Raw genomic sequence first — 15731 nt, 5'->3', positions numbered from 1 at the left:
GTACTGGCAGACACATGGTAATGCATTGTACTGGGCAAGCCAACACAATTCGCATAAAAGCATGAAAATATCAAATGAAAAAAGAAAGTAAATACTAAGGAACTGAGAACACATCCTAACTTCAGTGGAATAAATATAAAATGCATCCATCCCATGATGACTGTTTTAATTTCTGGTCCATTTTTAGAGGATTACCTGATGACAGGAAAAGATTAATAAATGTGGATGACCAGACATCCAGGTATCCTCTGACTTTTCAGGCTGGAAAAGATTTGACTGTGGCATAATGATAAAGGGCTTTATGCTGCTTCAGATTTCACATGTGTATAAAAATTGATTTTCACTGTTCATTCAAATAAAAGTGGCACGGTGTATGAAATAAAATCAGCCATATGAGTTCAAAAGCAACTGAAAAAGGCATCTTTTTGCATAACACATTCAAAGTCTGGAGCTCTTCCTCACAGGATGTTCAAAGTTTACATGGGTCCATATAACAACTTACCAAACTCATTCAAATACAGGAATGAAAAATTCCTATTAAAGTTCAGAGATCAGCTTTTTGTCTCAGGAATCCCCCAAGCCACAGATCTTTGGATGCCAGTGAAATATCCTGCAGGAGTTTACTCCATGCATTTTTCCTATCCTTATGCAGCACTGGCTGGTGGGTGCAGGTGGAAGGAGGACACAGGTCTGCAGCTCTTCCTACACAAACAAGCTCTAGTAGCTGTTCTGGCTGCTGTGATAGAGCCAGCTGCCCAGCACAGCCTAATATCCTGCAAAGGGACCAAGAACAGGGAAAATGGAACAAAGTCATTTTACAGGAATTTTGTTTCTCCCCCTTCATACTTTTTGGCTCACCTATCTTCTCATACCTTTATTCTACTATTTCCAAAGTTAAGGAGAGCAAGGACCCACATGAGCAAAACATTTTGACAAAGTTCTGCGAAGGGTTGGAGATAGTCTCCTCATATTTGCACCACCGTTAAGGCCAATTTTTGTATACCTCTTACTAAGCCTGTCCAAAGGAAATATACCCCTGACAATATAAACCCCACAGAAGCACTGCAGATTCAGACATTTAGTAGCAGATCTGGTTTGATTCCCCTTTTGCACCGCCAGGAACTGAACACTGATCTGACAGGTCAACCACTAGAATTTAACACTTAGAACACATAGAACACTTATGGGCAGATTCTCTGATGGAAGGACTCAGCCAATTGTCCCCAAGGTTTGGTCCTTTAGGATTACAAACACTGGTGTGTTTACTAGGCAGAAGGGTGGAGGTCTGGCTGCTTTTGGAAGGGCAGTGGGATAAAGACAGGCTGGCTTAAAATTTGGTTTGGTTTAAAGTAATAACCTCACTACAAAACTTTTTTTTTTTTTTTTCCTCAGCATTTCAGAAATTTGGTTGAGGCCTGAAGGTGAGTTTCTCATTCTTTCCTGGAGCTCCCTCAAATGAGAGCTGGCATCTCTCATTACATGGACTGCAGCTTCAATAAATCACAGGATACAGTAAACTGAGCTGACTACTAAGTCTTACCCATAAGATCATATTTCTTTAAGTTTGTCACAACCTGGCACGTAATCAGAAAGAAAATGCCCTCGCTCCTGAGCTTATGGGAGCCCTAGATATACAAAAAGTCCTCAAGTCATTCCTGCTTGACATTGCACAAACATACTCAGTATCTGCAAGCAAGATAAACATATTCATGGTGGGAAAAAAATCTGTTAAAATAAAATATGCAAATGCTTTCAGGCTTGCATGTCGTTGATATTTTGGAAAGGTTTTGTGCGCCCACGATGTTTCTCCTTTCAAGGATGGTAGGGGACGTGTCCAAATTGTTACCTCAGCAGCTGCTATTCCAAATGGTGCTCCACAGTCCCAGAAATGAACAGCACAAACTTCTTTAAGTATGTAGCAGTGAATAAATCTGTTCTGAAATGTTTACTCTGGAACAGTCTGATCATCAAGGATGCGGAAAGTCAGCATCAGACTAAGTAGCTGTTAGAACATAAATCCAGGATAACACTGTTCATGTCACTGACATTTCTTGCAGTTACTTAACTGGTTTAAGCCTAAGTCTACCTAACCCTAAGCATAGAAAAGCTTTTCATCTAGGGGGAGACATATGACAGAGGAGGAATAAACAAAAAGAAATCTATCTAAATTTTACTGACACAAAGCATTTTGTAAACTGATTTAATAAAAAGAACCAAAAATGTGACAAATTAAGACATATTATTAAACAAAACCAAAATAAGGCAGACTATATGAATGGGGGGGGGGGGGAAATACATCCTTTATATGAGGCAAAGTTCCCAATTATGTCCAAGGAGGAACCACAATTCATTCACTGATGAAAAAAGAATGTTTCCTGATGAATCTTTCATTTTTATTCTATTTAGACTTTAATTTTATTCATGGTAGTAGTTGAGTGGTTCCATTTTTCTGCCTAATTTCTTCCCAGTTGTGAAACAGGTGCTGTGAAGATTAGTTAAGTATTTACAGGGTGATGAAACAAAGAGTTTTTAAAGAAATCCTGCTGTTACCAAGCTTTTAATTACGTATTATAGTATTTCCAGTACTTTTGAAGTTAATATACTTCCTACAAACCCTAGACAGTGGTGGAGTTTCCTTCTATAAAACACACCCCTTTCAGACAAATTTATGTACACTTATGCTTTCTAGATGCTTTGGAACGCTTTCAATCAATACACTACTGCCAGGAGTCAGTGTGCCATTTTCTAAAGCTGCTTAAGAGGTGGAGCTGAAAGCCTTTTCCTGTAAAGTGAAAGTAAATTACACTACTCAATTACACTTATAATCATTTTATATTGAGTTTTTTTCTTACTTAATTTTTGAAAAGTCTATTTTCATAAGCTTATTATGCACATTGATAAGTCAAATAAATTATTTTTTTAAAAAAATAAACCTGAACCAGACTCTCCCTCATTTTCATCACTTAGGCTACAGTACTTGCCAATAACTGTGAATAATATAAATTTTAAATTACACTTTTCAGTGAATGTATTTATTACTGTCACATCTGAGCAAGAGGAAGGAATTGTAATACCAAGTGATGACACACACTCATCAAACCAAAAGAGATCAAAAGATCTAAAACAAACACAAGACAGAAAAGGTTTTCCACGAGCCAAAGTTCTCTGCAGTGACTCTTTAGAGACAATATGCCTCCTTCTTCTCAGTTAATAGAATTAAAGGAGAAATGGCTCATGGGGGGTGGGGAGCAAATTCCTGTTATTTTCCTAAAGATTCTCATTCCTTTTAGTTTCTTAAACATATACACACATTTTGATACAGGTCATTAGTAAAAGTGTGCCAGTTCTTTACCATTTTGACTGTAGTTTACATACACTACCCTCATGTTCCTAGCATTTTTCAAGTTACAAGATTTTTGTTCCCAACAGGCATTTATTCTGTATTTATACAGCTAGCAACTTCTCTTCTCTACTTTTTCACCTGATTTCTGTATAAATGTGTTGTCAGCACAAATGATACAGTGGTAATTATAATATCCTGCTCAACAACATTCAGCAAAGTAGACCTCCAGCCCTGACTGCACCTCTCACATGCCTATGAATACTTCTAACTAATAATGACCTGTTTTGTTTAGCAAGGTTTTACTCTGAAATTAATCATCTTTATCTTAGTTTCATCCTTTTATAGTTAAACCATCATATGATCAGCTCCTGGGCTAAACAACACAAACTGAAATAAAAGAATAAAAAAAAAATCCTTCAAAATGAGAGGTTCAGTTTTAAATTTCTGATGCCAGAATGCATTCTGTCTCTGACAAATGGGAGCAATAAGCTTCCAAGAATATATCCAGCAGAAAGGAAAATGAAAGATGAGAAGCTTAGTGTTACTCAATAAATGAGTACAATTAATGCTGTATTTCTACACTTTTTAAGTCAATGATCTACATTACTATAACATAACTGAACAATGTTTAGGAATAGCTGTTCCAGAATAACTATTCCAAAATATTTCCATGTGTGAAAATATTTTTTTTTTCAGTACAGCTCTTACGACCTTTTTTCAAAATAGCTTTCACGTGCAAACAAGCTGATATATAACCTGTACACATTTGCCATATTTTGTGTGCTAGAGGAAATCACACACTATGTGCTGATTTCTTAAGTTGCCAGTGCTTAAAGATTTACTGTTACATTAATCATTAAAAATAATACACTCCACTCTGGTTTTGCACTTATACTTCATTTCTTCAAGTTTATTTTTAAAATCAATGGTATAAAGCAATTTAATGGACCTGGGAGGAGAGTTTCATGGGTTTTCTTTCTTGGTGCTTATTGAAGGAACTAATCCATCAATTCTGAAAGGAAATAAAACAACTTTTTAGCAGTGTGCAAAAGTACTGGCAAGCCATGCCACCCAACAGCACACCCAGACAACCTCATATATTCACAATACTTCTTCAAATGCAGGAAAAGCCACTCAAACTCTCATAGGGAAAGCCACCACAGTGGCCACTCCAGGCACCCTGTGGATGGAAAGGCAGCTCTTGGAGAGTTCCATAAAACCCTGAAACTTCCTATCATAGAACTGCTACTGTATCACGTGTACCTAAAATGCTACCACAGCACAGGACAATTCTTCACTTTGGCAGTCACCTGCTGGCTCAGTTGGAGGAAAAGGGGCTACAACCTCAGCTTCTGTGGCCAGTGACTGATGCTATGTCTTACAGATCATCCATTTGGGTGCTCACTCAGAAACACCAGGTAAGGTCTGAACCCAGCATTCAACATTTTCTATCAGGCTTTCTCTGTCCCCTGCTTAGGTGTACTCACCTACTACCAAAATGACCAACAATTTTACATTATAAAAACATATATTCCCACCGTGGTAAATAATATGGGTTGATACAGCAACCTGCTTTGTAAAGAGAGTTCAGGATCCTGAATCTTCTTTCTGTACAACCAAAATAAAAACATCTATTATTTTTGTCTATATAACTTTGGGAATACTAACCAATATAACTCCATCCTCCAGCTAACTTTATTTCTCAATGGCTTACTGAGTTAATGCTGTTTCTAGTGTGATAATGGAACAGGGGAAAAAAGCATGCCTGCCAGTCACTATTTCCATGGCTTAATATATCTTCCAGCCTTAAATTTCATCCATGACAGTTTCAGCTCTCTTTCATTATTTATCATTATCTCTAAACTTAAGCAAAATTTCCAACATATACCAATACATTAGAGATGAAGGAGCATGAGGAAGCTTAGAATTGAAATTTGCCTATCCATTTTTTGTTAAGATATCAAAGGGTTCAGTATTTTTTCAGTAAATACATTTGTCAACATGAAACATTCTAACTACATGCTTCAGATTGCAAAATAAAACAAATAGAGAGCTATCACATCATGACTCTAAAAGCTGTCCATCATCTTGGTTTGCCTGGCAGTTGATCAGGAATTACGGAGAGTGTGCTCCCTCAAGAAGAAGGTAATTATAGAAATTACATATAAGTCTTGTACATAATCCTTGGAAATTCATCACCAATGAACTGACATGTTATATATATATATATAATATAAATCAATTGAATTGATTTATAAGTAAGTAAGTTATGTACTTGGAAGAGGGGAGTTTTACCACATAGCTTATAATGATCATATTTGTCCCATCATAACAGCAGATGCTACTTTAATGGAAACTGCATAAAAATACTCAGAAAAGCAGTGCCACATCCAGTAGCTGCTGATTTACTAACTCGATGAAGTCGGAACAGAAGGGACCAAGAAGCTTGAAGGGTCAGGACTGAACACCTTGTCTTCATAAAGGGTTTTTCATTAACAAACCAAATCTTCTACAAATAATTAATTTAGTTTTATTACACTTCTGTGCATTACAAATATTTGATTGCAACATTCAGGTTCTTTGTAAAGCCCTAAATATTAGAGCTTTGGAGAACCTTATATGAAAAAAATCTGTTCTAGCTCTTGAAAGTTCATTAATTGCTAGCCGCAATACTGGAATCAGAAAGAATGAAATGTGATCCAGCTACAGCTGGATCATAAATCCAGCTGGTTCATGTATTCACAAGGCAAAGGAGAAGAGGAAAAAAGCCTTTCAATCAAAAGAAGAAAGGGAGCTTGAGACAAATTTATATACTTTTCAGTACAGCACATGGTTAGTAAGATTTTCCTATCAGCTCTCCTTGTAACACAGGTGCAGGTTTTGGTTTTGTTTTTAACCTGCAAAACATAATGTCAGCATTCTGTATTTTAAACTCACCCCCATTTCCTCCTCTCTTTCAGGAGCCCTTGGCTTTAAAACTCAGGACCTAGATGTAGAGGTGTGCTGATTCAGCAGCAGTAACTCTACCAGCACGACAGATAAGAACAGCAACGACAGGTCAGATCAGTAGATTATCTCCCAAAGTGACTATCAGTGGATACATAAGGAAGTGCTAACGAATACAGCAGCTTTATAGCGTACATATTTCACCAGCTTCCCAGCTTACATACAGCTCAGGGACTTCAGGCAGAGCTGGTATCATTGTGCTTAACAGCACTAGATGGATCTTTCTCCTGCAAAGTTATCTAAATGTGCTAACAGCCCAGGTCAGCCACCAGCATCTCTGATTCCCCATGCCAAAGGGGTGCACAGTTAATCTATGTCTCTGTTCTAGGAAGTGTCGAACCCTCAACGCCTGGCCAGGAGAGGATACGGTTTGCTATTAAGTTGTACATGCTTACACACACTATAACTGCTTAAAAATGGGATATACAAGGGCTGGCACTGTCTGTGCAGCCACAGCACCGTGGAATGTGCCAAAATATTACAGTGCTACATGCACAGAAATGTAGGGTTCAGCCACACCAAAAGGGCCACTCAACTGGCTTTAACAGCAACCATATCGATGCCTTGAAGAAGCTGAAAATTGAGAATTCTATGTGTCTCTCATGCAATTGAGAGTCTGGGTCTCTCATGACTGCCCCCCCCCCCCCCCCCCCATCCTTTCATCTTTCCTTTGAGGCAATCCAATTTAGTTTATTGGGGAATTAAGGTGGAATCAGTGCAGCTTCACACAGCAGAAAAATATGGCAGCAGATATCCATGACTTCTGATGGCAAACTTAATGCCAAGAGAGCTCTTGGGCTTCTTTTGCATTTGACCACAGCACACGTCCTCTAGCACGCAGCACACTGCTGGGAGGAGAACATCTCCAGGGAACTTCTGCCTGCCTTTGCGATGTCTGTGCCCCATGCACCTGTACATGATGTGCACTTGTAATTTCTTTCTCTTACCAGACATGAAGCCAAACATTGAACCAATTGGTCTTTCAAGATAAGACAAATCTACAGCAATTAAACAACTGCTCAACAACTGAGCTGCATTTACAGAGGTCTCAATCTCTTCTAACATCCATTTTTGTTCCATGATGAAATAAAAAGTGTAACACCACAAACAAACCACTTTATCTAAAAGCTACAAGTGATTTTTAAGCAGCCAACAACAAGATGAGAAGAAAAGACAGGAACAGCTATATGACAAGCTTGTAAGAAGAAACTGAGAAATGTGACTTGACACACAGGTCACAGCAGGTGACACGTGATTTATGGATGGTAAGAAAGTGCCCATCTTGTACTTTCTACACTGTGATAGCACCACACTGGAAACATCTTGTCTCTGTGGAATTGGACTGCCTGATAAAGATATCCTCAGAAAAGATGTCTTATTTACTGAACTGATTATTTTGTGATGACCTTGATCAATAATACCAGAAGCAAGGCATGTGATACATGTGTAGTCTCCTGAATTTTAAAAACCCTACATCCTCTCCTTACCTTACCAAATACATCAGCCTGCACTGTCAAGTTTCACTGGCAAACTTTGCACTGTGTTAATGTTATGACAGCACTGTTGCAACATCAGTTTCCTTCTGCAGACATACACTCACCCTCTAGCCCTGGGATTTGGACTATTGCTGAGTAAAGAAGGGTGATGAAACAGTTATTGCTGAATTCTGCATGATTCATAGTTGGTAATAACCACCTCCAAATGCAACATTCAAATTTACATTCTCATAATCAAAGGTCAGAAAAAGACAGCAAGAATGGGTCATTAATCATACCAGTTAAAACTATATTTTTACATTAGATACTGTATAATTCTTAGACAAACTGTGACTACACCTGTAAAAAATGTGATATGTACAGAATTACAGATTCATAGCTTCTTGTAAAAATCCCACTACATTTCCCTGCAACAAAATATTAGTATTAATGTGCCATTCCCTAACACAGAGGTCTCCAAATATTTAATCTCCTCAATATCTCTTCCTTTGGTAAAAGAGAAGAACGAGTGACAACAGACTGGCTCCCCAGCATGGGAACAGCTTCTGCCAGCATTCAATGTTGTAAGTGAGGCCAATCCAGTCAGTGCTGCCCTTTAGCCAAAGGTATGTATACAAACAAATCAACTTTGAAAAAACTTTTTTTTTTTACCCCAGATTTAAGACTTACCTATGTCCCACAGAAGCTAAATCATTATGATTTCAGACATGTAAAACATTATGGACATGGGGATACTAGAGGCCTCATTATAACACTCACCAATGTAAAAATATTCCTGCCTACAATCACTCAGCATTTGGCATATGTAAGCTTTCTCAGAACCATCAAACAGAAGTCAAGAACTCCAACAGAACGGATATCCAAAAAGGTCATCAGCATGCCAGCACGAAAGACTGTTCACCTGATCCTCCACATATGTCTGTAAGACAAGCAGATCCTTAAGAAGAATGAGACTTTTGCTTTACAGAACAAGAGTGCTTATAAGCTAAACTGTGAAGCAGACATGCGATGTAGCAAATTCCAGGCTATTAATATTCTCAAATAATCACAGCCTACATATTCAGTAACTAACTGTTGAATCAATCACTACATCAGAATGGAGTACTATGGCATTTTTCCCTTTTGAATTTTTATTATTTTTAATAAGAATGGTGAGTTCTTTGTAATCATCAGATAAAAAGACTTCAGCTTTAATTTAGAGGAAGAACACCCTGGCCAGCAGAAGCTTGGCATGAAGAACAGAAATTAAAAAAAACCCCTTATTGCCCTTTTAAAAATTAAAAGCAGCACCTTATCAGCATAATGACAGCATGATTTCAGTAGCTTTCATGTGCCAGTTTCACAACGCTATTTCTATTAAATCATTAAGAATAAACATCTATTTTCATTTACTAATCTTTTTCCCAATTAGAATCTCTCTGAATCTCTGTACAATAGCAATTTCATTTCTTCCCACTTGCATGCATCTTAATTAAAATCGGTCCATGTTGACTTTCGTTTTTATAATATATCTGCCTGTTTCACATCACAGCACCTTCATGACCCCCAGAGAGTCATGAGCCTTTAATATTTTATTTTGACCTTGCTAAGTTACTGGAACCATCAAAGATTTTTCTTCTTCTCTTGACAAGCATTTTTTAATCCTTCTCAAAATGTAGATGTTAAAAACCCATAGTTGAGAACTATGCTTTCTTCAAATAACTCATGCCCATTTATTTTAAAAAACTCAACAATTCACTGCCTTTAAATTTTATTGCAAGTAATAGTTTATACACCATAAGCTTAATTATTAATTAAGAATCACTTCTGAAATGATACTTAAAGGCCTTTTTCTGTGAACTTCAAGACAGAAAAAAAATGTTTAATTTTCAATTAAAAATAACATCAATAATCAGTGACTTTATTTTGTTACAGTCTTCTATATAGCATCTGAGTTTGCAAAAAGAGGGGGTTGAGGGAGAAGCAGCTATCTTTCATTAGAGCAGTGGACCCAGCTGAAAAGTAAAAACGCCCTGACAAAACACACAACCACTTCTCGGCCTGCAGCAGAAAGCTTGCATGTGTGTTTTAACTCTATCACCTGCTCTACTGACAGGTATTACTCAAAATGCTTACAGCACACGAAGAAGCACCAATTCAGATGGGAAGCAGAAAGCTGCTGAACTATCCCTTCAGCCTAGCACCTGCAAACTGGCCTTTGGAGCTCAGAGAAGAAACAAAATACTGGGTACACTGGCACATACATTTACATATTTGCCTTGGGTTCTCACCCAATTTCTTGCAGGGTTACCACTCTCTCAGCACAGGCTCAGCCTCATGCAAAGGTTTTGGCACAGTCTGAGTCCTGCTGTCAGAGGCAGCCTGATTACATGTTATCATTTATCAGGCTTGTATTTGCATTTACCTTCTGTGTGGACCCTCACCTGACAGACAGCCCAAGCTATCTAACCTATCCACCTGCCACAGGGAGGGTATCTGGCATAAACAGAATGGCAGCTTTAAAAGCCAGCTGGCATTTATAGCCACTTTGTACTAACTTTGGATGGCACAACTGCACAAAGAAGTATGATGCCTAGAAATACCACTGCACTGAGCCTAGGTGGGAAACATGATGCATTTGTTGCTTCTTTGAGAAGAAAAGCAGGCACAGCCACAAAGGTCTCTTCACTCAAGCTCCTATTTACATTCCAGAAAGTCGAGTCTCAAGTTCATCAGTTCTGTATAATCAGTATTTGGCTACTGGGTGGAGGAAACTGGAAGCAGCTAGTGACAGAGTGGCAGAGGTGGATTGTTTGCCAGGAAAAAGCCAAGAAGTTTCAGTAACAGCAAAAAAAGTTTTTTAAAAGAAAGATTGTAATGAGTGAGAATAAGGGTCAATACTAAGATGGGCACTGTCAAGGGAATGTCTATTTTAAGGAGACTGCAGCATGAAGGAAAGCATAAAAACATGCACAGTTTTCTTTAGAGGATAGGAGAGAAAGAAAAGATGCTGCTTGCAGTTAAATCAGCACTTCATCTAGGGAGAAGAACAAAATTTAGGGGTTTTCAATGAATATGGCTAATAGATCACCTGGGTATGTGTTAAAGAAGAGATTACAGGAAAGTAAAGTGGAATTCCCAGTGGAAGTAATTATAATTTCAGCTTTTTATACCATGTGCAGATTTATCCAAGGTCCAAAGAGGAATACCTAATGTAATTGCTTACTATGCCCCCTTCTTCCCCCAGCATATTACCTTTCTTTCTCCCCCATTCACTTGAAACGTAACAGCTGGTGGTCAGGGCAGTTTAAGTTCTGTTACCAAAAGCAGAGAGCTTCAAGAAATTATATATGAAGAAATACAGTACAACTATCCATGGCTCTCCTGTAGATTTTGTAACCAGTGGGGGCCAGCTTACTGAAAGAAGTCCTTCATAGGTTTCTATCAAATGGGGCCTGTAACAAGAACCTAATATTATTGAACCTATAATTAGCAGTCTCACAGTGGCTCTTGAGACGAGCACACAGACACAAGTTCTGAAGGAGGGACAGATCCTTCAGCTGTGAAATCAATGGAGCAACAGCCTTCTAAGTGTGAATATTTGCCTTACCATTAGTAGATTGCTGAAGTCATAGCTCTCCATGCATGTTAGCTCCCCATCTGTAGCTGTACAACAGCTACAGCTCACCACCATGCCATGACACTGGGCAGGTAGTGCTTATAAATAACCACTCCAGAACAGAACCAGATTCCGACCTTTATGCAGACACAAGTTCACGTGAAGACTATAAATCCCACTTGCACATTTACAGAAATATAAGTGGGCAAGCAGAATATCTACACCATAAAATTCTTGGTCAGCTTCCTCACAATAAATATATTTGAACTGTTTAACTTTCTCATTGACACAAATTGGCAGGAATTGAAGCAGAAATGCTACATCACAAATGGTCACTAGTAGTAACACATTCTCGAGCTTTGGCAGCATTCATGAGTAGTGGCAGAGCTGAGCTCTGCAGTGTGGTATTCTGCTATCAACCTAAAACTTCACTTCCTTTTTCTATTAGTAGAATGTAGTGTGGAAGTATAACTTCCCCTCTTCTGTGGAACAGAAATAATTATACTATTTGGAAATCTTCATACTGGCACATTAAGCATACATATAAGTTCTACCAAATTAAATTTTAAGGCAAGACTGTTTGTTTAGACCATGTAAACAAAATGCTTTAAGACTCACTAAGTTCTGAGAACTTAAACCACAGACAGCCAGAATACAGCTGCACATAGTCAGATATGGTGTCTGCTAATATTGGCAACTTTATCATGTTGCAGCAAATTTAACTGCTGGTTAATATATGCATAGAAAAATATAGATTGAATAAACTGGAACAAAACCAAAAACCATTCCAAGGTCATAAGTTATGAAAGTCAAGGGCACTCAGTTGCTTTATAGAGTATTTGACAGTATTTATTAGTCGTACTACTGGGTCACCTAAGGCATGGGCCAAGGCTCAGCTGTGCTCATGCTTGCAAAAATACAAAACAAAAGAAAAACCACAAACTGTTGTAGGCCACAGCTAAGGGCTTAATACAAAGCAGGCTAGTGTCAAGTGTCAACTCCTGATGTGCATCTTTTAATGAAGGACATTAAAAGCCTAGATCTCAGTTCTTTGGCTGGATGTTACTTTTGGTGCTAGATTTACCTGGTGAGTAGGAGGCCACCTGGAGTTGGATGACATCAACTGCTCACACCAAGAATGTACCTGAACTCCCACTCTTCCCTGCATTTCAGGCATTTGAACCAACACTGCAGGGTATGCACACCTCTCAATTCACAAGATGAATCCTAAAGCCCAGATTTAGTAAAGCCAGAGGGGGTTCAGAGGTATGCATTCAGTATCCTTCTGCAGACACTGGAGCAGTATGCAAGAAAGACCATGAGATTAATGGAGCAAGGGAGCTACACACTTTCTCCAAACTGGGGACGTGCTTCTGCAGCTTGATGGTTAAAGCACCAAAGAAGAGAGTCACAGGTTCCAGTCTCAGCTTTTAAAGTTGTTTCTGGTTTTATCACATAACTTAGATGCAAAAATATACAAATGATGCATAAAATAAAACCACATTGCCCAAATAAGTACCTTCACTAATAAGCCATAAAGTTGGCTGGATTCATGCTTATTTTCATTCTGGTCTTGCAACTCTTGCATCGTGAATATGAACACAAGGTAGAATTTCTCGTGCCTACTTCTTTCAGGTGCTTTCAAGTTAAGGCAATAAAGGCTTGCAATGCTTGTGTGGTTTTTTTTTGTTAAAACTGTTTAAAAATGCTTTTAGGATCTAGTTCCTTCTTCGGATCTATTTCTAAGTGTTGAACATTGGCACAGTGGCATAGAATATGTTGTGTAAGTTACATACATTGTCTTTAAAAAAACCCCGTAGTTGCTCATTGGCCTTTACATTTATTTATATTTTGCTAGAGCTGCACTGATAGTCAGAGGAGCTTGTCTGATGTTCACAGCACATATTGCTATGTTTAAGAAATGCTCTTAAAAATCTCAGTCTGACACCTCAAACAAAACACTGAGTCACAAGTCCCTTGAAACCCCCTAAGTTGTTCATGCTTCTATTTACTCCTTCAGCCCACTGAAATGCCAGGATGTTCTCTTACTCTCAGCCAATTTCTCATAACTCAAACATTACAGTAACTGCTCGTGAGCTAAGCAGCAGGCACTCTCGGTGGTACTCTCCGATCACTGCTTTCAATTTCAGGCTGCCTCGGTTAAAAAGGGACCGTAACTTTTCCGCCTTCCCGCGGGTCTGCAGAGCAGCCAGGCCCCCACCGTGAGCGGGGCAGAGCTCCGCAGAGCAGCGCAGCGCCTGCCATCCAGCACCCCCAACACACAGAGCAGGCACAAGCTCTTCACACCCGCGGCCGAAACCCTGGGGCAGTCCGTCACCTGGACCATGTCTAATCTGGATCGGTAATTTAATTGTTCCCGGTCCTCTAGAAGTACTGAAAACGCGAGGTGTGCCACAGCACACACCAAGCGGCACGCCTGGGAACCCCCGCTCGCCCCAGAGCACCACGACGCGCCGGGGCGCGGTACAGAGCCGGTCCCGTACCGCGGGGACCACGGCAGAGGATGCGCGCTGGTTTTGGAATGCCCTCCTCACCCCGAGCCCCGCGGCGGGAGCCCCCGGTAACGCGGAGGCGCGGGGGCTGCGGGCGCGTCCCTTCCCAACCCAGGAGGGATGCTGCTCCCCCGGCGAGGGAGCCGGGCGCGGGGCTCCCCTCTCTCCCTCACCCCACACAAAGGCACGGCAGGGCGGCGGGGAGGCGAACCGGGCCCCGCCGCGCTTTCCCCCCCGTACCGCCTTCCCCCTTCGGTGCCGCCTGAGGGACAGCCGACCCCGGCAGGAGCATCTCTGCCCCGGGGAAGCGCCCGCCCGGGGCTCGGGGAGCGCCGGCCGCGCGGTCGGGGCGAGCGGGACGGCGAGGCGCTCTGCAGACAGGTAGCTCCCTGCTAAAATGGAGGGAGGGGAGAAATGCGGCTCTCGCTGGAGAAACTTACCGGAGGAAACCGACGAGCCGGACAAACTGGAGTTGCTGGATGCGGCCATGGTCCCTCCTCCTCGCCCCTTAGCTGCGAGCCCCGCGTCGGCCCCCGCTGCTGTCCGGCCGCCGCTGCCGCCAGCCCATCGCAAAGTGCCGGAGCCGCGCCGCGCCGAGCCGCCGCCGCAGCCCGGGCTCGGCTCCCCGCGCCGCCGGGGAGCAGGAGGCGGCGGCGACCCGCCGAGGAGGTGCCGGCCGCTCTCCGGGGCTGGGAGAAGCCGCTCGGCAGGTCAGGCAAAGGGCCCCGCGGCGCTTCCAGCGCCTCTCTCCGCCCTGGGGAGCAGCGCTTACCTTGTGACGGGAACGAGAGAGCCGCCCTGCCAGCGCCTTCCCTCGCCTCCTCCCTTCCCTTCCCGTCCCTTCCCCGCCTCCTCGCGGGCAGCGCTGACAGCCCGCCGGGGGGACCCGCCGCAGCTCCCCTCACGCACACAAAGGAAGCGGCGGCGCTGCCCGCCGGGCTGCCGGCCCCGGCTCAGCGGGCAGGGTGGGTCCCGCTCGGGAGAGCCCCGCGGCGCGGCAGCCCCGCCGAGCGGCGGCCAAGCCCCTTCCCGGCCGCCGCCGCCGCCTGGCACGGGGCTGGCAGCGAGCGCGGCTCCTGCCATGTGCCGGCCCCGTCCCGGCGCGGCGGCAGCGCCTGTTGAGCGCCTCGGCCGGCGCCCCCTCGGCGGTGCCGCAGTGTGGGCTCCGCGCTCGGCTGCTCCCCCCGCCCGCCGGGGACCCCCGCTGCCGCGCCGCTACGGCCGGGGCAGGGCTGCGCCCCTCGTCCTCGCCGCCCTTTGTCCGTGTCCTGCCCCCGCGGGCTGCCCTCCGTTCCCGCGGGCCTCACCCCCCCTCCAGGCAATCTCCCACCTTCGCTTTTTTCCCTTTTCATTTTCCTCCCCCCCTTACGGCATCCGTTTTTTTTCTTAATGAAAAACCCAAAAGCCAGGCCGACAACAACACGGGGTTTTCCCCTGCCAAGTGCACAGGGAGTACGGGGCCCCGGCCCGGTCACAGTTTGGGTTCGCCCTCCCACCTTACCCCGAAGCCCTCCCGGCCATACTCATACTCCAACGGGGGCACGGAGAGTCTGGCGGACCTGCCGGGTCCCCAGCCCTCAGTCTTAGTGTGCAGGAGGGAAAGAAGAAGAGCCGGGGAAGCATCACTTGTAGGCTTCCTCCTGTTGACTGCCCTTCTGGTTCCCTTTTGCAGTGTTCTATCGCCAGCCAAAGCCTCCATCTCAGTTTATAAAAGAAGGGTGGGAAGGCTACAAGAAGCTGGGCACCCGAATGGCATGGCACACAGTCTTGCTGGC

General features: G+C 42.8%; 1 protein-coding gene across 1 annotated transcript in view; it reads right to left on the bottom strand.

Annotated features, from left to right (window-relative positions):
* CHN2 (chimerin 2) overlaps positions 1 to 14603 on the bottom strand; it is a 157864-nt gene extending 143261 nt beyond the window's left edge. The window contains exon 1 of the mRNA XM_062508547.1: positions 14397 to 14603. Within this exon, the coding sequence (XP_062364531.1) occupies positions 14397 to 14445 (49 nt within the window). The 5' untranslated portion in view covers positions 14446 to 14603. The remainder of the gene's footprint in view (positions 1 to 14396) is intronic.
* Positions 14604 to 15731: the final 1128 nt, after the last annotated feature.

Source organism: Cinclus cinclus, chromosome 1 (genome assembly GCF_963662255.1).
Source record: "Cinclus cinclus chromosome 1, bCinCin1.1, whole genome shotgun sequence".
Lineage (NCBI taxonomy): Eukaryota > Metazoa > Chordata > Aves > Passeriformes > Cinclidae > Cinclus > Cinclus cinclus.
Note: the sequence above shows the minus strand (reverse complement) of the source record. Positions and strands in the feature narration are given on the sequence as shown.